The sequence below is a fragment of the Lathamus discolor genome, chromosome Z, assembly GCF_037157495.1.
Source record: "Lathamus discolor isolate bLatDis1 chromosome Z, bLatDis1.hap1, whole genome shotgun sequence".
In the NCBI taxonomy this organism is placed as follows: domain Eukaryota; kingdom Metazoa; phylum Chordata; class Aves; order Psittaciformes; family Psittacidae; genus Lathamus; species Lathamus discolor.
In genome coordinates this window covers 15587956-15611710 of record NC_088909.1, presented here as the reverse complement: position 1 = coordinate 15611710, position 23755 = coordinate 15587956, and the positions used below count along the sequence as shown (strand labels likewise).

The 23755-nt window shown below is 43.6% G+C and overlaps 1 protein-coding gene across 2 annotated transcripts in view; it reads left to right on the top strand.

Moving 5' to 3' along the window:
* Window positions 1–23755, top strand: part of ZNF423 (zinc finger protein 423) — a 238189-nt gene that overhangs the window by 28457 nt on the left and 185977 nt on the right. For both annotated transcript variants that reach the window (XM_065663045.1, XM_065663044.1), the window contains exon 2: window positions 14130–14189. In XM_065663045.1, coding sequence (XP_065519117.1) covers window positions 14130–14189 — 60 coding nt within the window. The remainder of the gene's footprint in view (window positions 1–14129; window positions 14190–23755) is intronic.

Below are 23755 nucleotides of genomic sequence, written 5' to 3'. Positions count from 1 at the left end.
TAGAGGAGAGGTTTGCTCAGGCTTGCTTTGGTTGCAAGATGCCTCAATATTCGCTGTTGGCGGAGAGGAAGATAAGTATGTGTCCCTTCAGCATTTTATGAAACAAAGTAATGCAGATATCTATAAGTGAGACATGACATGAAGCGTACAGATAGTAAGTTTGGAATAGTTCTGGGAGTTAAGAATTTACATGTCTTTATTAATTATTAGATGTTATTAGTGAGTGACTAAGGAACTGGGAAGCTCTAAGCGTTCTTTTGAAGTAGTGTACCCAAATTAGGCTAAATAAATAAATAAATAAATCTAAAAAAATGTTGGGGAATGTCTGCTCTAATGAATTTTCTAAATACACAAATCACACTTATTAAATCAGTGGATCTTTTAACTGTAAAAATATTATTACTGTTACACTAGGGAAATCCATTCAGAATTATAAGATATTTGGAATCTCTTTTTCTATTTCATTTTAGTGGAAAGGTTGTAAGTTTAATAGGAATAAAGAAAAAAAGTAGGCTTTGGAATAAAGTTTTAAAAGCCAGCTTTCCCCCTTTCTTTGTGTGTGTGCCAATTTTCAATAAGAACTGCCTTCCCCTTTTAGTCTTTTTAAAATAAACTGTATGTATAACAAGATGTTAAAACTTATTTATGGTATGTTAGCACTAAGCACAAGTTTTTAAGGGGTCATAAAAAATATTAGTTTCCACTTTATGGTGGCTGAGTTGCTTTTCCTGCAAATTAAATTTGACGCTACGAAGGGATAGATGTGATGTATGTAATGTTCTGTCCGTCATTGTAATTTCTTTCACCTTAATGCAGCCAACAAAGCCTGTCTTTCTAGTAGGAAGAACCTCAGCTGGAGAATTTCCCTTGACCTATACTGTGAAATTCAGCAGTAGGTACAGTAGTGTGACCGAAGTAGCTCTTCTTATGGCGAAGAAGGCAGGATAAGGTGCTGGTTTTATTTACCCTTTTATCTCTATTTCAGTTTACAGTATTTATTTTATACCACTTGTGTATTCATTCATCAAAATGTTTAGGGTTGTGTACAAATAAGACAGACTTCCCTGTTAGTATTTGAGAAGCAGTACAGAAGAGTATATTGTTTTATTATTAAAATACAATTTATGAACCAGAATGATCATAGATGCAAATTTATACTTTGCACATTTTTTTTCCTTAATAAGAATATGTATATTTTCATCTGGGGAGCAAGCAGCATTAAAATGAGCGAGCCTGGGGAGTATTGCCACACACACAGACACACACACTCGTACACTTGCATGCACGAAAAAGCCACAGTGAGCTGTGTGCTCGAGAAGCAAACTCCTTTGAGTGGCCCTTGAAAACCCCTGCTAGCTTGGGAAAGCCGAAGCCCTCCTTGTTCAGCCATCGAGGGCCTGATCCCCTGTGATGGGGATCCCGTGGTGGTGGCAAAGTGGGTGTGCTGAGAGCCCAGTGTACTTCTGCTTTTGGAACACTGGGTCTTCCTGGCTGGGAACAGCATCTCAAGAGGAGGGGCAAGGGATAAATAACTCACTCACCAGATGGGTTTTTCCAAGCCCTCATAGCTCTAATTAAAATGGGTGGTCAGGAAAAGCCTCCTCTCTTCCATTTCCAGTGCTACCTACACTGTAAACAGAGCTTACCAGTGAAAAAATGTCCAAGTTTGAGGGATTAGCAGTAAAAATCAATGTATTTTTATAGACTGAGGCGTAGGAATCTGGTGAAATACTTTTTTTTTTTTTTTTTTTTTTTTTCCCCAGCTGTGATTAATAGCCATGGGTGCTGAATGGGGTATTCATGGAGGGGAGTGTGATGCTAAACAACATAGCTGGTGCAGCAGCTCTACTCCTACTAGAGCTCATTGCAGCAGGGACAAGGGCTTTAGGCGTAGCATAGTAAAACCTGCTTTGAAGAAGTATGAAGTAAGAGACTTAAAACGTGTAAGAGTAGAGTTGTGTTCTTTACCCTTTCATCAGGGACTCTCAAGGTAATTGCTGCTGTTTAAGTAATTTTCTATTATTTTTATCACATTTGCAAATGTGGGTTTTTCATGGGCATTTAACTCTCTGCCTTGAACCTGCTGAAAATTGTGTCCCCCAGCATCTGGGACAGCTCAGGTTAGAGGCTGACAATAATATCACACCTGATTCACGTGAAATGGGAGATGTTGCCTCTGCTTCTGCTGGGTCTGGATGAAATTGGTAGTGGGAAAATTGCAATGAAGTGGGACTTGGTTCACAGTGATGGTGAGATGAGCTGGAGGGTATTGCATCCTGATGGCAGCTCCTTGCTTGAAGGAAAGGAAAAGGCTGTTCATGGCAGAGGGTCTGGAGGGATGTGGCTCTTGGTCTGACTATAGCTGGTGGGACAGTGAAGCTGTTTGTGAGTTTTTTATTACAGATCTGTATTTGGCCAGGTGATTTTGACTAAGCAGAATGCAGAAGGGCAATGCCCTTCTGCAATGGGGAATGGATGATGTTGGGCAGACTGAGGTACGGTGGTGCATGTAAATGTCTCTGTCTTTAACCAAAGCAAGAGGTAGTGTAAGTGGTTATGGCCTCACTGCCAATCTGCAGATCCTGCTCATCTACTTCTGTTGTTCCCTGTTTGGTTTTATTAAAGTTTATGTAAATTGATTTCAGAATGTTCCCTTTTCTTTGTGTCATGAGCCCCTGTTAGATGTTAACCTTTCAGCATTCTCATTAGCTGTCTCAAGACAGGGACAGCACATAAAAACTATTTTACTAGGTGTCCTGCTTACAGAGAAACTTTAAGGACCTAGTGTGAAAATGGTGCTATTTATTTATTTTATTTTCTTCTGGACCTCCATCCTCTGTGCAGAGCCCAGTGTTTGAACTTCGTGCTGCTTTGGTTTCATTATGAAACTTAATTTCATTGTAGCCATTTCTTTATGTTCAGGAAACAATTAAGACCTTTCTGGCATCTCCTTGGCCTGTACCATCCTGCCACCTGAACTCTGCCATGTGCACCTTGTCTCTGCCAAATACAACTCTTGGGTCTGCTGTCTTCCAAGGCAGAGCCCCATGTCCCATGTGTTTGTAAATACTGTGATACTTGAGGCTTGTGTACCTTCCCTCACCAGGAACCTGTGCTCAGAAAGGCATAGGGGGTAGCAGACCTTTCACTAGTACAACTTCTACACCCAGAGTTTGTAGGAAGGCGTAAGAAATTGCAAGTATTTGAGTAGCAGTTTAATCTTCTTACTCAGTGACCCACCAATTTTTCATGGGTCTCTTGCATCATTGTCTTTAGGTAGCGTCAACCTGTTTTTGCATTTAGATCACTTCACAGCTTGCGAATTTGACTCATGGAAAGTCCTGGCCATGAATTGTGTGTGTGTTAGTTCCCCCTTTCTCTACTTGTTTCAGTTTGTTAGGGTTTCAACATGTACGTGTTTCTGTCATCCAGCAGCATTCCAGGTGGAGCAAGAATATTTAAACTCTTGGTTGCTGAAGCAAAATACATGATTTTATGAGCAACATGAGGAATGCCAGATTCACCTGTTTTGTTTCATTTGTGCTTTAAAGCGCCTGTTTACTTGTAGTAGATCTATTTTTGAAAGAAGGTGCAGACACTATGGTGACAGTTGCCTTAGGAATGCATATAATAATACAGCAAGGAGTGTACCCACAGGGAGCTGATGCTTGTCATCCCCTATCCTTGTCCACAGGAGCTGGTCACCCTGCAGCCCATGTCCTTCTGCATCTCCACTTCCCTCACCTCCTCATTTCTGTCTTCTTTGTGCCTGCGCTCTTGCCCCACCAGAGTTGGAGTGGTGTGGGCTGGGGCTCAAGCCTGACCAGAGCAGGTAAGGTTAGGAATCCTGGGTGTCCCAGCCACTTCCAGTGGAGTTTATTGCAGATGATGTATCTGGAGCTGCAGCACATCCGTGGGAGCTCTGCCAGGTGGGATGCGTCGCTTGGGCTGGATGGTGTATACCCTACCAGTTTCATGCCCAGGCAAGCTCCAGGCAGAAAATGCAGAAAGATCCCCAAACCCCAGTCCCCTTCCTGCATTTCTGAGGTGGAAGCAACAGTTGGAAACCAACAATATTGAAAGAGGTTTTTTTTTGTCCAAAAAAGGCAAGAGGAGGGTGAGGAGGCATGAGAGATGGGTTCCCTGTGCTGGACACAGGAAGGTGACACAGCCTGCCACAGGGCATAGTGGGACTAACACACACCCGGCAATGGTGACTGTTTCCATGTGACAGAACAGTGGTTATGGTGCTTCATGGTGCAACCATGGGAACCTAGACCTGGATGTTCCCAGTGCCAGCCGTGGCTGGGATGGTTTTGCACCAGCATACTGGGGAAATGTGGTTCTTATGCCGAGCTGAAGTGCTGCTGCTGCGGGTCTGGTATGTAGCCCAGAGCAGGGACTCTGTGGCCAGGTGTCTCTTCCATGGCAACCTCTAAATTCCTGAACATTTTGCAGCTTAAATACTATGTATTGCAATTAAAAGGAAAAAAACCCCCAACTAACCCAGACCCCAGTACCCTGCCCTTTGGGGTTTAACCTTCAATGGCAAGCTGTAAGAAACATCAGCAAGAGTATTGATCCCAAATCTATACTATAAAGTGTGGGAATGGGGTGTCTGCAGGCCAGGTTTTAGGAACTATATGCTTCATGTGTTGCATGTATAAGATGTTGATCTTGAGAGTAACCTGAAACATTGGCTACATTTTATTACACTGTACACTTGTATTTATTTACATAATAGATTTTGATGGGAAATATCTGTCTCCAGTGCAGGCTGTGAATTAGAAACACAGGAACTAAATATGAGCACTGGGAATAAATATGCTCTGGCCTGTGAGTCAGGTGTGTGGTCCCTGGGAAAGGCTGTGATTAGCTGCTACACATCTAAGGTCTTCCTTGTCTTGCAGAGATGAGGGTTTTATTTACAAAACCCCTTTCTTTCTCTTGTTGCAGTTACATTTAGTTTTGCTGTAGTGTGTGGAGAGGCAGGCCTGTTAGCTGTGCACAGATTTACTGCGCGGGTTTAAGCTAATGGATACTTATCAGGCAGGCTGTATTTGGTGATCGTCCATCATTTGCTCATTAAACAGTGTATCTAAGTGATTCTCATTTCCTCCCTGCCATGTCTGGAAAGGAGGAAACTAGACACATTACGATGGAATATTAATGTCCTGGAGGATTTAGCCACCCATAATTAGATCTCCTTTGCATAAACCTGCTAGTGCTACCTTATTTTGTTGTTTGTCTTGTTCTTCTTAATCACCTTCACATCATCTTCTGTTCCTAACGATCTCTTTCAGTTTTCCTTTGTAATTCTGTCCCATTTGTCTCATCCTTCTTCCCTTTTTATTTTTTGTCTTTTTTTTTTTCCTTTTTTTCTTTTCTCCTTCATAGGGTTTTTTTTTTTTTTCCTTTTTTCCCTTTTCCCTGACCTAGAGAGCACAGCCGCCTGGGTTTCCCTACTCCTCCCTCCTTCACACAAAAAGCCCGACTTTGCCAGCAAAACCTACAGTCTCTGCCAAGCCCTGTTACTGACTTGGGAGAAAAGCAGCTAGAGAACTTGTGTAAATTCAGGCTCTAAACTAGCTAAATAAACCATGTCAGTACACCCTCTTGTCTTGTGCCCTGTCCTGCTGGCCCATGAGAGGACTAATATAACGGTCCTATGTAAGGTGGAAAAATCTCTCCTGGCTGAGGGCCACCAATGGCTGAATGGGCCATGCACTGTGGGGAAAACTGGGTGGCTCTGGAGCAGTGAGTGATTGTGCTGGAGACCACTCACAGTTCCCTTGGGGGATCCCAGGTTAGGGCATGGGTGAGGAATACACCGTCACCTCTCTGGGGATGCCCTGGTGTCCCAGTGCTCCTTTCCACCAGCCACCAGGGAGAAAATTGGCAAAGCGTTGCTAAAGCTAAATGGAAATGATCTCGCAAACAAGCAAATATCTAGTAAACATGGGGAGACCTGGCAGGAATTGTCTTGCAAACCTGGTTTTCCAAGTGAGTAAGTCAGCTCAAATGGCTGGTGTAAAGCACACCTGGCTGCTTCCACCAGGTACCTTTTTGCTCCACTGAATGCTGGTATGGAGGCACCAGGGGATTTCGCTTTCCTTTTATGTGCAAAGTACGGTAAATGCATCAGGATGCACTCTCAGGCACCTATTCTCAAGACACTAGTGAAGCCCCACACAACTTCCAATTTTGCTGCTGAATGTGCAGGTTTCCCTCTGCACACTGTTCGGAGGAAGCTGCTGACAAAGATGGGCAATGGTTCCTTGTGGGTTCCTCATGGGCAGCATGCCTGGGCTCAGGGCTTGCTCTGCACCCTGCTGTGCTCTGGGCAGTGGGATGCAGCTCTGCCACAATGGTGCTTCATTTAAAACCAAATGTGACCATTTTTCACACTGTTATTTCCTTGCAGACTTCTGCCTCACTGGTATGAGGAAGTGGAGGATCTAATGGGGAACATATAAGCAAGAAAGAGGGAGAGCCTTGCAGCAAGCCAGAACAGAGGGGGGGGTTACCTGCCTTCTGCACAGAGTAGCCATTCCCAAACTATTTTCTTTATTTGCTGTATGCAAATAAAGCTGGTTGCGGTAGCAGCTCCTGGTGCCTTGCAGGACTGAACTTCTCTGGGTGAGAGCAGAGGTATTCTCCTCCTTTTTCAGTCTGAGGAGGAAGCCTATCCTCCCCTCTCCAAAGGACTAACTCCAGATGTGCATGGAAAATACCAGGCTGTTTAAAGAGTTCAGATTGTTGAGATCCTTTGTGCTCCTGCCGTGCCAAGCAGCTGGAAACTGGCTAATTTACAGTCCTCAGTCTAAAAAGTGTTGTGCATCCTCAGCTCTCTTTGGCTTTGTGGAAATGGAAGCTGCTCTGCATTTTGCAGGATTCAGAGCACTGTATCAAATCCCAGGCTGCAGGAGCTGTGGGATGAGTTGCAGTGGACGAATGGCAGTTGGGTGGCACTATTCTGTGTCCTAGGCTGATTCAGGGGCACGTAATTTCATGTGATGGGAGGGATGGAGCAAAGGCTGGATAGGACAGCACAGAGATGTGTGTCTGGAAAGCAGCAAAGAAGCTTGAAGATTACAGAAGATCACAGAGCTCTTGCTTGTGAGCATCTACGGTGAGGTCAGGGAAAATGCACAGTTATTGTGTGACTGGCTTACTATGCGGATTGGTGCTGGAGTATTTCTCCAGAGGGAAAGCTGTGAATCTTGCTATGTACACTGCAGCTAATACACAGGCATAGGTGAGATTCTTCCAGGTTTATCTGAGAGTGTTCTGTCATCAACAAAATCTGACAAAATCCTCCAAACTAAAAAGTGGCACCAGCATTTTCTGCACTCACACTATTCTGTACTTGGTGTTTTCAAAGGCTGGCCCTGGTCCTGAGTGCAGCTCTTGGTAACAGTCCTGATTCAGGAGAATTCCCCTGTCAGCTGGGACGCTTACTTGTGACCCAATGTATTTTGCAGCAGTTTCTCAAACTGTCAAAGTTCCTGACATTTTAGTTAGCATACTGTGGAGTTTTTGTATTATGAAAAGTGTTAAACTGGTCCTTGTGGTCCTTGTAGCCTGTGTGATAGGATAAGGGAGCATACACATGCCGTCTGAATTACTGAGGGGCTGTTGCTCACTTGTAAAGCTTGATTGCACCTTGAAATCAACATTTGGTTCAGAAGCGTCTTACTTTGATAAGGTTAACTTCTTCCCTGGGAGTGATAAAGTGTTAAATAAGCACTGTGACTGTGAATGGAGTTCAGGTAACGGCAGCCCCATAAACAGATGCTCTGACTCTTAGAATAATGGGTGCTGAATCTCTTCAGAAGTATCTCTGATCACAAACAACTGAAATCTTGGAGTCTGCTGCACCCGTGACCTAGCATTTAAATAGTTATCCTTGGAGAACACCTGAGACTAGCGGGCAAAATGCAAATATTTGGCATGTGAGTGCTGTACTGCAATGCTGCCGTTGCCCACGGTTCCTCCCCATGTTGGCCCTGTCCTTGTTCTGGCTCTTGCATTTGGGATCCCACCATCAGCTGAAGCAGAACAGAGGTCTTCTCCAGGCATGACAGCAGTGAGTCTTCCTGTGCTGGGACAGAGCAGGGAGTGAAAGCAGACATGAGTGCTCCTGCTGCCAATGATGTCCTCCCTGCACCAGTCCATGGGTGGGCAGTGCACAAAGTTAATGCTCTTCTGAGTTGATTAACAATAAGTTTTTCTGTGCTGCCAGATCAAGGCTCTTTTCAAATCAAACCCAGCCTTCCTGAAGTGTTCCAGCTTCACAGATGCCCCAAAATTTTACCAGAGGCATATCTGTTGTAGCAGGCATGCTGTTGAGTGAGTTTCTTGTAGCTAGCTCATAACTATCACCCAGAAGGAGGCAGCTACATGAGTGTAGCTTTTTATTTACAGTATTTTATCTCTGTGTGCCAGCAAATACTATGAATCATTTACAAAAGCAAGAAAAAAAGTTAATGCCTTAAAAATAGAAATATAGTGCTGTGAATGTTGATATCAAGGGTCAGTACTTGACTTGGAAACTGTTTCTTGCCCATCTCTTTCTAATCAGCTGCGTAGTGAATTTGGCACTGGGAGAGAAGTATACCCTCTCTGTTGATGTGGTGTGTTGCACCTTGGGTGTCATTCTGTTGATGACACATGGAGCAGAGTGGGACTGAACTTCTATCCTCTTCCCATATTGCCTCTGTGTTACTGAAGGAGAAAAATACGCCTTCCAAAGCATCTGAAAATGATCCTTTGGATGGAGAGAGCAGACAGAGACAAGAGTAAGACTGTAATTGCACAACAGCTTCTATGGTTCAAACCATGGCTTAATGTGCAGACACACAACAGAATGTGGGAGGAGATCAGGTGAGTTTATGAAGGAAAATGGGAAGTGTCCAAAGAAAACATGTTAAGTGCCCTTGTGAACATTCTGCCCAAAGCAGATGATTTTGAATGTCTTAATTTGCAGTGAAATGAAATTGCCTCTAAAACTTCAGGAAATGCTGAGCATTCACCATTATGTCACCAGGACTCCTGTAAAGTGGTTAGTGTTGACACAAGATCTCTAGTTGCTTTATAAAATCTTGTCTCTCCATCTTAAGCTGTGCTTGCTGCTTCCTGTGGTATTCCCAAGCTGCAGAGTATTTCAGGTGCGTGGGTGGCTTCTGCCCATGCTAAACATCAGCAACATGGGCTTGCGAGTCCACATGTTCAGAGTGGTTAAGTAGTATGGATGGAAGTGTCTAGTCCTTGACTTCAGTTAGGTGTGACTGTGGCTGGTGTGTCTCAGAAAACATATTTTGCTGATAATGAAACAGGAATTATTTTACAATTTGCAATGTATTTTGAAAATGATTGCGTTGCATACTTTTGTCCTGGGTTCAGCAGTAGCAGTCATTTTTCTCCTCCTCAGTAGCTAGTGCAGTGCTGTGGTTTTGACTTTCGGCCTGGGAACAGCGCTGATAACACCGATGGTTTTAGTTGCTGCTCAGTAATGCTTACTCTGACCAAGGACTTTCTGAGTCTCATGCTCTGCCAGGGAGGAGGGGAAGCCAGGAGGAAGCAGAGACAGGACACCTGACCCAAACTAACCAAAGGGTTATTCCACACCACAGCACGTCATGCCCACTATATAAACTGGGGGCAGTCACCTGCGAGGACCAGATCGCTGCTTGGGTAGGGCTTGGTGTTGGTCGGTGAGTGGTGAGCAATTGTATTGTGCATCACTTGTGTTTATTGTTTTTTCCCCTTCCTCTTTTACTTCTCCTTCCGTTTCCGCCCCATTTTATATTCTCTCCCCTTGTTATTTTCTTAATAATAATAATAATAATTACTTAGTTTTGTATTATACTTAGTTATTGAACTGTTCTTATTTCAACCTGTGGGGTTTACATTCTTTTGATTCTTCTCTCCATCCCGCTGGGAGCGAGGGGTAAAGCAGGCAGTGAAAGTGGGTCCGAGTTACCAGCTGGGCTGGTACCTTTTCACTGGCTTTTTTGCCCATTACTGTTACTTACATAATAGCATCCACAAAGTGGGAGTTAATGCACACTAGTCACCTGCATCAATCTAGGTTAAGGAATGATGAGAAAAATATTAAGAAACAGAAACTTTTAACTGAAAAATCAACTTAAGTGAATTTTTCCCTGGCTAATATTATGGACTAAGGCTTTGTTTGACTCAGTTCTCAGCAGTGAGAGCTGGAAATTCCTTCACAGCCATAGCAGCTGAATCTGTTTTGGATCCACTCTGCCCTCCTAGGGAGGGTTGGCCAAGCCCTGAGGCAGCTTCTATGGGGTCTGTCCCCCGATGGGGGTCTGTGGGACTCCTCCCCTCTATGCACAGTGTCATGTTGCCCCATCTCTGACCTGCCCAGGAAAGCTGCTGCTTCCCTATGAGTCCAGCAACAGCTGTGTGCCACTGAGGGCAAATTTTAGCTGCAACTGCTTGGGTGTCAAAGTTGTTTGAGAAGAAGAAACTGATTGTCTGTCCCTCTGACACCTGGCTTCTGCTCATTGCTGAAGATGGGGTAAAGCCAGCAGTGACAACACTTCAAATGCTGGCTCCTTAAATAACAATTTATATCCTGAAGATTAAGGTGGCCACAGAGGAACCTCTTATCTCCACCATGCTTCTGTTCTCTCTCCATAATGGGCATAAAACCAAGAGCTAAGTGTTTCCCTACAACAGTCGGTGCCTGTGGCAAAGCCTGATCACCTATTTTTTTTTGCCTCAGCCTCACAGACACCCTTCCCCTCCAAACCTATGGGGCTCTTTATTTGCACTGGCGCATAGACCCAATCTTTCTCTGTTGGATGTGTCATGGTTTTGTCCCTTGTTTCTCTGTGCCTGCTGCCTAGCTGTCGTGGTTTAAGCCCAGTCAGCCACGCAGCTCTTGCTCACTCCCTCCCCTTCCTCCCTCCGCTCCCAGAGGGATGGGGAGGAGAATCAAAAGAATGTAACTCCCATGGGTTGAGGTGAGAGCAATCCAGTAACTAAGGTGTAACACAAACCACTGCTGCTACCACCAATAATAAGAATAATGATAAGGGAAATAAGGGGAAAGAATACAACTGCTCACCACCTGCCCACCGATACCCAGCCCAACCCGAGCAGTGATCTAACCCTTCGAGGTAACTGCCCCCAGTTTACATCCTGGGCATGACGTGCTGTGGTATGGAATGCCCCTCTGGCCAGTTTGGGTCAGGTGTCCGGTCTCTGCTTCCTCCTGGCTTCCCCTCCTCCCTGGCAGAGCATAAGAAAGCCCTTGGTCAGAGTAAACATTACTGAGCAACAGCTAAAACCATCGGTGTTATCAGCGTTGTTCCGAGGCTGAAAGTCAAAACCACAGCGCTGCACCAGCTACTGAGGAGAAAAATGACTGCTAGTGCTGAATGCAGGACACTAGCTTAGTGGGTGAATGGGCAGGCAGGTGAGGATCGGCTGTTTGGGTCAGGGCTGCCGACTGGCCGTCACTGTGGCTGTGGCACTCCATAAACTCACCTAACACCAGTCCTGAGCAGTGCCAGCTTGGCCTTGTCCAGTGGTAATGTCCTGCCTGGGCATGTTTGTACCCCCCGCCAGCACTGTGGTGAGCAGTGTGGGGTCCCGGCTCCCTTCTGGCAGTGCCCCTGCCCTGTGCTCACTGTCCAAGGGGACAATTTGTTATGCTGTCCTGCTGCCCAAGAGAAACAGCAGCCCAATACCAGGCTCAGCTGTTACTTTTTGTTATAGTGGATCCTATGAAAGATGATGGTTGCTTAAAAAATGTGTAAAGGAAAAAGGGGAAATAGAGATGCATGTGAGCCGCAGCTGCAGGCAGATGTGTCTTTGCCTAAGCTCAGGAGGCTCCATCCCACCGGTCTCCTCCTTACATGGAGGTGCAGCACTGTCATCTGTGTGGTGGGTCAGTGCCAATAAAGTGGAGGGCTGAAACCATGAGTGCAATAATAGAAAGTGAATTTAAGTGTTGTCATCTTCACATACATGTTCTCTGTCCCCCTTTTAGTCATTAGGGAGCAAAGCAAATTAATGCCAACAGAGGGCTGACTCAAACCTTTGCCCTCATTTAAGGGATCCCAAAAAATATGGTTTTGTTACGTGCTGGAGCCAGCTGCCCTACAGCAGCTCAAGGAGTAGAGCAGTCTCCAGTGTTTAACCACCACAAAAAGCTGTGTGTTCTAAAATTGGCAATGACCATTGCTGATCCCTTATACGTCTATTGACTAGGACTGAATTTATTGCATTGAAGTAATTTTAGCAGACTGATTTTCCAAGATAAAATATAAAGAAATAAAAAATACTCAGCACAAAGGCAGTAATATAAAAAACTGTCCAAGTAAGACAACAAAATAACAGTCAAGAATAAAGTAAAATTAAAACATTCCATTTGTCTGTTTTGAGTAAGGTACGTAAGTTGCTTATTTACTTTTGGAGCAAAACCCTCCCAGATATATGTAGATTTTGATGCTAAAACAAGAGATACTTTGTGTGAGAGTGAAACTGTATTTAGGATAACTAGGTCCAGAGTTTTCCTGTTAAGAGATGGGTCGAAATGGGGACAAGATGGTGGTTTGCAGAACACAAAATGGTAGGTGAGCCCAGAGGAGAAAGCATGTGTGAGCCAAGCCTGCTCTGCACATCAGGGAATAGTACCAGTAAGAGCTTCAGAAAGCTCCTAGCTCTGTGCCTGTTTTTTTTGTCATTCTGAAACTGAATATTATGTGACATGACCTTTATGCTAACATAGGCTTTCTGCAAGGAGTATAACGATGTCTCAAGTACGCTTTTTTAAAAGAAGGGACCAAATTCTGTGTTCCTCCATTAGTAAACTTGCAGACTAACAGGGCCGAAGCTGTGCCCTTCTGTGGAGTAAGGATCTGTTCGAGGTATGAAAATAAAATAAAAATTTGACAAGGCACTGCCTATGTAAATTATCTTTTCTGCTGCTAATGCCACATGATGTCACCATTGACAACAGCCTGATAGGTGAGCTTATAGAATGACTTAAGTCATTAAAAGAAAGGGGAGGAAGGCATAAAAATCAAGAATCTTGTGACAGAAGTGTAAATATCAATGTAAGTAATCACTGCAGCAGGTTCGAGGGCATGGGCATAGGGGTTCCATCTGGTCAGCAGTGGCTGTGCTTGTGGCTTTGCAGTATGGTTTGGATTCCAGTTGCAGAATTATGTAGAATTTGTGTTTGAACCCAGCATAGTTTAGATAAAAGGGTTAGAGATTGTTCAGTGCATGGGGTAAATACTTTTCATCAGGAAGTAAAGCCCCATGATCTGCATTTGTTTGGTGTTATGGTGACAGAGTAGGCACATGAAGATGATGAACTTTAGTAACTAAAAAGAATGTCTCCAGTTACCACTTTCAAATGCCCAGTCCGACATTAGTAACAGCAGGATCAGGCTCTTTTTACCCTGCTTGTTGTCAGTTGATCTCTTAGTTATTTTCAAGATTGTAAGAATCAAATGGCATTTTATAATTCTTAACAGGCAGAAGGTTATGGCTACATCACTTGCAAGTGCTGAGCACCTGGCTCTGACAGTTTTCACATCAGCAAGCCTTAAATGCAGTTATTTATGACTACCATATTACAGAACATGGTTGTGCATTATAATAGTGGTTTTTAATTCTGAACTATGAAAAATACTGCATGAGGTTCTGAATATGGCTAATATATTAGTATGTTAAGATGAGATAAATCAGGCAATTTTCCATTCATAGGACAGTTCTTTGCTATGATCTGTTACAGGTCTACGTTTTACAATGGCAGTTTTGCACATGTAGGTTGTTGTGAATTTACAACATTTCAGCTACGAATACTTAGCAGCTAGTGATACTTAAGCCTCTATTAATATTTCACATGAACTCACTGTTACCTGTTCAGGAAGAAACTGCAAACAGAAATCCCGTATTTAAGTAAAAAAGAAGGGAAAATTTCTTTACTAAATTTCTACCTTATGAGTTATTTTATAGAAAGCAGTAAGTTCTTTTTCACCAGTGCAGAAATCTGTTTTAATATTTAATGTCATAGTGGACCTAGTTATCTTTCCAGCTGGTTTATTTAGCAATCACAACTTATTTTTGTTCTTTTTCAGTTGAAGAGGGTGAATCTTCAGATTTTGCATTGACCTGGGACTCGTCAGTGACTCAGTCAGGTAAATATTTTAAGTTCTTCTGATTGCAAAAACTGCCAGAAAGCTGCCAGGCTTTTTACAGGAACTGTATTTTGTATGTCACATTCCTGTCTCAAATCCAAGACTACCCACTGCAACACAATTTTTATATCAGTTCCATATGGTCAATAAAATCTATTACATACAGAGACTAATATACTCGTATCCTCCAGAGAGCCATTCTTTCTTCTTGTGGGCATACTGAAATGGGTTGTGATTTCTCCAGTATAACCACTTTGAAGTTTTCTGCAATGGGCACTGTTGAACATTCATTCCAATCTAATTACATAAAAGCTGCTTTAATAGGAATTTTAAACCTCTGTCTCAACTGGAATGTGTGTATTTCTCCTTTTGGAGGAAATTGGAAAGTACTATTAGGGATGGAGAATAAAAGTGGTACATCGCCATAGTAGAGAGATTTAACATTTGAACCAGCTTTTGGTCTGCTTGGTAGTAATATCACTTAAACATGTGTCTGGGGCTTGTTTATCTGTGTTACATTGGTAATTTGAATAAAAAGAGGCTCAAGAAACTGAACAGGTTTGTCTGTAATTGTGTAATATGTACTGATAATGCAGACGTGCAAGTAAGTATCAATTACTTTGTGTATAAAGTAATTAGCCCCATATTAGTCACTCTTTGTGCTCTGTGTAAAGATATTTCACTGTCTGTTATGTCTTTAACAGTTACAAAATTATCAGAATATTTCTGAATTTAAACCCACTAAGTGTTTCAGTGCTCTCTTCATACTGGACTTCGCAATGGTATGCTCTTAGAAGCTCAGCAGCAATGTGAAAACAGCTCAGAAAGGGAGTGGTAATATGAAAATTACAATGGTGCTGCATTACTGGTTAGCATGGGCTTTATGAGAGTCAGGGGGAGGCTGGCTCACAAGAGACTTTCCTTACGGAAGTCAGAATCTAGCTGCTCTTGAAGGCATAAACTGCTTTTGTGTGGCAGTTTGTGGCATTTCACTTTGTACCAACAGCACTCGTTTGTGCTGGATGCATCTTCTCTGGGTGCTACGGCTGTTTGGAAGGGTTTGTGTTTCCACTAGTCTTTGATAGCTAATATTGCTGCTGCTGCTGCTGCAAACCCCCAGCTGCGATGTCGAAGGCCCCTTTGTGCCTGGAGCTAACGGCGCATGAAAAGAGCACTCGCCAGTTCTCTTGCTTGACCTTCGTCTCAAAGAGCAGCAGAGTGAAGTTACCAGTGTTATTTATCACAAGTCTTGAATTGTATGAAATTTAACACAGGCTGAGGTTCAAAACAGCAGCAACAACAACAAAAATGATTTCTGTTCAGAAGGGGAGTTAATCTGGGATTCCTAGATGGTATTGGTGACTACGCTGTAAGTAAAAACCATCCTGCGGAAGGCTTTTCCCGGATTAGTTGTCTTCTCCATTTTTCTTCATTTACTTCCATAATTACAGCTCTCATTCAGGACATCGGATGTGGGATAGAATGTATTGTATGTGAGATTTATGGCACTTTAAGGAAAATGTGTGCTAATAGGGGGATTTTCTTCTCAATATGTTTCGTAGCTACAGATGTCAGTCTCGCATGTGTATAGAGATGCAGTACAGTAGCCTATCAAGACAGGGTGCAGTGCATGGGACAGAAGTCACAGGCTGGAATACGACTGTTGAACTATATAGAACAAACTTAAAACATCCTAATACACGGTGGTGCAGCTGTGTGGAGTCACTGGTTCTTGTGCAGTGTGCTTCCAAAGCTATATTCAGTAACTGAAACCAGTCCCTCAGTCCCAGCGTGCGAGACTTTCATTATGTTCTTTTATGATCTTCCTGTTTGCATTAGCTCCAGTAGTGTGATGTTGAAGTTCAATAAAGGGTGAAAAAACACGCTTCAACTTCTTGTTTCATGCCCCTTCCTTCCCTGGCCCAGAATGACAGAATTGCCTCCCCTTCCTTGACTCCCCCCAACAGAAAAAAACACCCAAAAGGCCGAGCCTGGGTCTTGTTAACTCTGAAACATTTGCCAGATGTTTCAAATTAGCATGTTTCTCTCCCTTCTCCTCCTGTATGTGTTTGTACATCTCTGTGTGTGCAAACATGCACGAAGTGACTTCTGAACAGTCCTGTTGGCACTCTGTGCAGCTGCTGTGTAGCAGCAGGCAGTCCCAGGGTTGTGCAGTTTGTAGAGACAGCAAGCGCAGGTAGAACGTGCATCTTTAACTTAATTTTTTCATAATACTACCGAAATATTCATATAGGTGCAGCTGTGGGGACAGAAGGTGCTTTTGCTGCTCTATCTTATTTTGCTCATCAAACTTACAGAAGCTATACTGGAAATGTTTTTTGTGAGTACAGGTTAAATCTGCAGGTGTGGGGCTTGTCCAGGTCGCTGTGGCAGCTCTCAGTGCCCAGGTCAGGAGTAGGTGTTTGTAGCTGCAGGGCAAGACGTGTTGAGCTCTGTGTCTCCTGGTGGGTTTCTCCACTACTGCAGTGTGCTGAAGGTGCGTGGTTTGTGCATCCCTGGCTGGGCCGTGGCGCTGGGCAAGGGGCTGCTTATGGGAGCCGCTGAGTGCAGCTCACAGACATTTGGCAGCGGACATGTTGGCAACAGAAATCCTGCAGTCGGGTGGGTCTGTTTGGTGAAAGCACAGGACACTGTCCTTTTTTCTATGGTATGGTATGTGCACAAGTTGCTGTCTCCTCTAGCTCAACTGCTCATTCGTGGTAAAGCCTGCAGAGGTGAAATGCTTTTCAGCATAGTTGCACTGAGGAATTTATTCAAGTACTTTAAATACAACTAGAAATAGTCATATGATTATTTAAATTATTTTTTTTATGACTGCAACTTAAAGGCTGCACATTACCCTAGAGAATCAGGAAAATCTATAAAGAGCTTATGCCAGGGTAAATAATCTGGATGTCCAGCAGCCCTGTTTAACAATGGGCATATAGCGAATTTCCTTCCTCTTCAGTTCTTGTAAACATCTTTTTCCTTAATGTAAAAGGAAGGAAGAAAAGCTTTTCCTTTCCTCTCTTAATCTGAGAACTTAGCTTGCTGTTAAATAGCAGGTCAGTGGTGTTTTGCTGTGTAAGAGGCAGAGATGTTTTCTGTCCCAGAGGAAGAGCGCAGCTGAGTACTCCTTCCCTCTGCTTTTCCCTCTTAACAGCACATACAGCCCTTGAAGCCTGTCTGTCTTGCTTGGAAGGTGTCAGGAAGGGTGGCAGAGCTGCCGGGGGCCAGGCAAGTGCCCACCTCTGCAGAGCAAAAATGGTCTTTAGCTGCTTCAAAGTCAAGAGAAAAATAAAATTTCATATTTGCAATACAAGAGTCCAGCCAGACAATGCTGCATTGCTGCTGTAATACATCACAAGAGTATTATCTTGAGGAGCAACAAGGGACATTTTAAAGAAGTACAAATTCTTACTAAATATATAGAGAATTTAAGGCATTTTAAAGACCTGTGAAAGCATTTTACATGGGGGTTGCTGGGGAGTTTCTCATTAGCCTGACTGTGAGGCCCCAGGGAATCTTGTCTGAATTGTCTGGGGCCAACAGAGCAGGTTCTGCCTTCCCCTTAGGAGCCTGCAGACCTAAAAGCCTGATTTTTTGTGTCTGCTTTTGAGGTACCTGGAGGTGTCTTATTTTTGTATGCAGCTACAAGTTATCTGGTTGAGAAGGAGTTTGGGAAATAGGGGACTAAGGAGCTGTAGCCTGAATACTGGGGACAAATGGCATTGGGTATGTCCTGTACAAGTTTGCAGAGCATGGGGGGATCTTTGCAGTGGTTGTCACTAGAAGGGGCTCTCCAATGCCAGTGTCCAACCATTCACTAACACACAATGTTAGTATCACGGAATTACAACATTCAAGAAACCGTGAAAATAAATTACAGGTTGGTATTGCCCTCTTTCCCCATTAGTTCAGATGGCCACTGAGCTCACTGCAGCAATGAGGTACACATGTGAGGGACATCTTGACAGAGCGCAGCATGGGGTGCGGGGGAAACCACATTTTAGGACACGGACATTCAGTGTTTTGCCATTACAAGTTGTCCCATGTGCTTGTCTTACACAGAACACGGCTTCAGATTTTTAATTGCCTTCTGTGATTTCTGTTAGAGTTTTCCTTCTTTAAGGAGGGGGAAAAAAAAGGGAAAAAAGGGGGAAGCAGCAGCTTTTGAGAAATGAACCACAAAATAAAAGAAAACCTCCCTGTGGTCACTCCTTTTCCCCTTTCCTCTGCTTTGTGTGGTGTCTCCAGCTACCTAAATCACAGTTTTCACTTAGTATCTTCAGAGAAGAAACATCTTGACACAGTTTGGAGGCTTATTTTTCACTCAGGGCTGCCAGGGTTCTGTGCTTTGGTGTTTTTAATGCCATTGCTGCTGCTGGCAATTCCCTGTGCTCTCTTCCACTGTTGGTCTTCTGATCCCAGTGCTGCTGCTGTCTTCCCCCAAAGTATTGAGGGATTTTGTTCTCCTCTAACTGTTGTATAAGGTTGAGTTTAATTTTGGTTGCCAAAGGAGCAGAACAGATGAGAAAGCTGGGGTCTCATGAAGCAGACTTGCCCTGTAAGTATTCATGAACTAACTTTTTCCCCTTATCTTTTTATTTCTATAAACTACAGAAAATGTGTTCTCTCTCCTCGCCTTTCCCCTTTTAGAATGGGGAAAGCTGTCCCTGCTCTCTGCCCATGTCCACTGCCAGCTCCCGCTTGGGCATGGGCTGTGTCAGGAGCAAGTCAGGAAGGTCTGTGTGAGACTGCCCTCCCATAGGCACCAAGCTCTTTTTGCCTGTTTCTACGTGTCTTGTATTCAATTTTATTAAACTTATAAGTGGCAGAATGCTGAAAAAACCTGCCCTGAAGTTCTGGGATCTCTGCTGCAGAGCATTGAAGATGTCCACCACAATTCAGTGGGCATTAGAAACCTGTTATCTAGCAAGTACTCTGAAATCACCTATCCTGTGTGCCTTCACAAGTTTAGACGTTTTCTAAACGCTGATTTCATTGGCAATTTAATATGAGAAGATTCTGATTTCGGTGCGTAAGGCTTTCCGAAGAAATAAACCTTTGAACATAACCACCTTTGATAACTTTCTTAGTCGAACAGTTTTTCTATATACTATAAAATTTTTGATCTCAAGTCTTTGACGTTCTCATGTTGGTTTTAAAACCACATCCTTGTCTCTGTGTGGGCCTGCAGGATGAGCCCAGTCTGTATAGTCTGAGGTCCTCAAAATTTTAAGTATCTGCCTTGGAAACAGCCAAAATGCAAATAAAAGCAAACTAGAAATAAAGCTAGGGAGGCTTCTAGCTCTGGCTGCTGTGTTCCCTATTTATTCTAAGTTGAACTTTTTAGGTTGTAACATAGTTATGTGTCCTTGCAGAGGAGGAAAAAAAGTATTTCTCCTTTCCTAATTATAAAATTTAATTTTTAACTTCAGTCTTTTACTTATAAATATCAACTTTTTTAAAGAAAGTACTTCTGATAGTGTTTTCTCAAACAGAAGGTGAAGTGGTATGGAGTACGTGACAGTCGCAATATGTGGTGGTGGGTGTACATCCGTGTTGATGTACGATACAAGATTTTAGAGCAGGGATAGTATAAAAAGAACCAATAGGAGTAATTATAACCCCTTCCCAGATTACTGTGCGGGAGCTCACAGCACAACTGCAACTGTAGGCACGAGGGCTTCCAGGGAGCAAGTCTCTGCTCCCAGCACTCAGGGCAGGCTGGAAAGGGGAACATGGTGCTGCAAGAGGAAGCAGTGGTAGGAGTGAGAGGGAGTCTCTGGGTGTCCCTGCAGTCTGACTGACATCCCACGGTTGTGACATCTTCAGGGAAAGGGAAAGTATAGAAACCTGAGGTTCATCACTGCATACGGCACAGCGCAGCACAGCATTGGCATGTGCTGCACCAGCATGTCATGGAAACAGCCACGCCGAATCTGCTGCGGCCTCGCTGGTGGTGCAGTGCCATAAGTGCTCCCCTTGTGTTCAGGGAGGGAATCTCTGGGAAGAAGGAGCAATCTTCAGATGTGAGCACAGCATGGGTGTCAGTATTTAAATTAGAAGCACACACCTGTGTATTATGGCATTTCCAAGAAAATACTATTGAAAATGTTAATTGGGAAAATTATACTGATAGCACAGAGGAGGAGAATTAATTTCCATGGTAAAAAGGGCGAGGAAAGAAAAGCTCATTTCAAAGTGAGCTATAGAGTGTTCCCCTTACCCCATCATCTGCTATCCTGGGTTCAGCTGTAACTTTTATTTTTCTCCTTCTTAGCAGCTGGTGCAGTGCTGTGTTTTCAACTTTAGCCTGAGAACAGTGCTGATAACACACCAATGTTTTTAGGTGCTCAGTAGTGCTGACTTTTCAGTCCTCGTGCTCCGCCAGTGAGGAGGGACACAGGAAGCCAGGAGGGAGCAGAGACAGGACCCAAACAAGCCAAAAGGGATTCCATACCACAGCACATCATGCCCAGTATATAAACTAGAAGGAGTCACCAGGAAGGCCCAGATCGCTGCTTGGGTCAAGCTGGCTATTGGTCAGCTGGTTGTGAGCAGTTATTGTGCATCACTTGTGTTTATGGTTGGTTTTTTTTTCCATCCCTTTTTAGTTTAAAATTCTCTCCCCTTGTTATTTCCCTTATCATTATTATTAGCAGTAGTGGTTTTGTGTTATACTTTATGTATTGGACTGTTCTTATCTCAGCCTGTGGGGTTTACATTTTTTTTGATTCTCCTCCCCATCCTGCCCAGAGGAAAGGGGGAAAAAGGGGGAAAGTGAGCGAATGGCTGTGTGGTGCTGTGTGGGCTTAAACCATGACACTTACCCATTCTGTGGCTTTTTAAAGACAGTGTCTGCTAGAAAGTCAGTTTGCTTAAGAAAAGCTGAGCAAGTGTGGAGTATCACAGTGTGTTGTTGGTGTTGCTGAGCTTCACAGTACCTAAAGCCCCCCTAAATTGCTACAAGCAACACCTGTAAAGAGGAGGATTTCTGCAGGCTGTGGGGTCACAGCCCTGGCCTGGCTGTGCTGGCGGGTGGCCATGGACTCCTGTGTGCTGGGATGCTGGTAGTGTGTCAGGGCTGGAGATGGGCACCAAGGTCCCTGTCAAATCTGGGAGCACCTCTGCAGTGATCAGATTGTCCTCATCTGAAGTCTTGAGAGCTTGGTGTATCTGATGGCATGGGGCTGCTGTGGGTTGGGAGATGTTCCCGTAGGGTGTTCTGACAGGGTCATCTTGCCAGAAATACAAACACACAATTGGCATGGATGGTTGCGCAGGTGATTGTATCCTTCTGTGCTGGCAAAGCGCATGTTGCTCAGGGTCATGTCACTCTTTTGCCATCTTGCCAGAAATATTTTTGTCCTGTGACAAATTTGCTTTTATTTGAAGGTTTGCCTGTTGGCGCTTCATCTGCTTGGAGGCTGTTAACGTTGTGTTTCGTTTCCTTGCAATGACTGAAAGGAGGTCGTTCAGCTTCACAGGTAGACCCACAGGCGCAGGCTTCGTGGCTCTCCATCCCTTGCTTGTGTTCGGGTCTCCCATGGGTATGAACATCCCACTGGAGGATGCTGCTCCTGAGCTGGAGGGAGCACTGGAGAGGCTTGAGGTGTAGCATGCCACCTTCCTTTCATCTTCACACTCCTGCTCTCTCTTTCTATGTTTATTTCCAGTGGTTCTACCTTCTCCTCTTTTGCTGCCCAGGTGAAGTGCCATGATGAGATGAACATTTTCTGGTTTTAGATTAAAATGATATCTGTTGTTTACAACAGCCTTCAGGGGCATAACTATCAGTAATGGGCTAAAGTAAAGCAAAGGCTTTACTTTAGGCTGAATGTCAGGAAACATTTCCCAGCAGTGGGATCTAATAGACTGATATTATCTCCCATCACTTCAGCCATTTTCAAACCGGGCTGGACGAAATGCTTGAAAATACACTGTAGGAACAGTCTTACATTAGCAGAGGGATGGATAAGATCACCTGGTAAGTCCTTTTCATTGCTAATTTATCTAGCTCTGCCACAGTCTGGATTTGCTAAATCCTGCAGATTTGAGTGCAGAAGCAAACTGAATGGTCAGGTAAATTGTGCTTTCTAGAGCTTATTTGAGTAAATACTTTTATGTAGGATTTCAAGGCACTTTACAAATCCTAATTAAGCCTCCCAACCTAATAAAAAGTCGTTCTTGTGCCCCATGTCCATACTGCTTTGTCTGTGCATCATGAAGTGTACACCGTGCTGCAGGTCGACCTTCCGAGAGGGCTCTGACTTCAGGACTGATGGAATTGCCAGCCTATCTTGCTTTGAGTCATTTCTGCAGGTCAGTGGCTTTGCTTTTCCAAGTCAGCTTCGGCTGGCTGGTAGGAGCAGAGGAAGCTGAAACTGTATTGCTGTAGGAAGCAATTGAAATGGATTTTTCCTTTGTGAAATCAGACAGCTGGAGACTTGAAGGAAAATCTCCTGGTGAACAGTTTCTTTGGTTTTCACAGAAACTTCTGTTTTCCTTTGACTAGTTTACACATTGCAGTTGTAACTGGTAGCTCAAAGCTCCCAGCCTGAATAAATGTAAAACAGGAATAACAGAATATATTACATTGGCCTGTTGCTTAAGCGAGAAAAATCAATGAAGAATAATGCCACAGTGGTGGATCCCCAGTAATCATTCTTCTTCAGAAAAAAACAAATTGTGCCGGACATGACAGTGGGGTTTTACAAGCCAGGTTGTGAAAGAAGAAAAACGTATGGAATAAACAAGTTCCACTGCTTTGCTTTCATGATGTTGATGTGAAACTCTGCAGTAAGGAACTACATGAAATTTATGACGCTTTGCCCAAATAATCTGTATTGTTCAGTACAGGAAACTAGAATCATTTGGGTTGGAAGGGACCTCTAGTGGGTCTTACTCAACATTGACCTGATTTGTAAAAGTTTCTGTAACCATTACGACCGTATTTTTTGGTCAGATTGTCTTGAGCTGTTAAGCTTGTTGTAGACCAAGAGTACAAGTGTAGTTACTGTAGCCTAAGAATATATAGAAAACAGAAATTAAGGCCACATACTGCTGAAAAAAAAAGCATTTTTAGTAGTTAATATAGCCTAAAGCTTCCTATAATAAAAGATACGTTGTATTTCTGTCACTTAAGTGTCTAAAATAGTGCTTTCCCAGTCACGCTACAAGGAATTATGATGCCATTGTCAAAGTAAACTGAGCTCATAATCTTGTATTTGTTGTGTATAAATTCAAATGAGAAAACTGTTAAATGGGACCACTTATAATGAGATTTGAGATACCCTATAGCTCTCACTTGGAGACAAGTGACCTTTGTCTTTTCTGGGGCTGAGTAATGGCTCTGTGAAGATTTAATAGATGTATGTAGAGACCTGGCAATAGATTGGAGAATCTATTCTCCAATGGAAGTGCATGGAAGAGGTGCTAAGTGCATCTCATTCTACATATATTTGAATTCATCACACTTGGGACTGCAGTGCCTATCTGTTTGCCTGTTTCGGTAGCTGTGTTTCGTTTCTCCCTTGGATGGCTTTGGTGTTCGTTAGTGG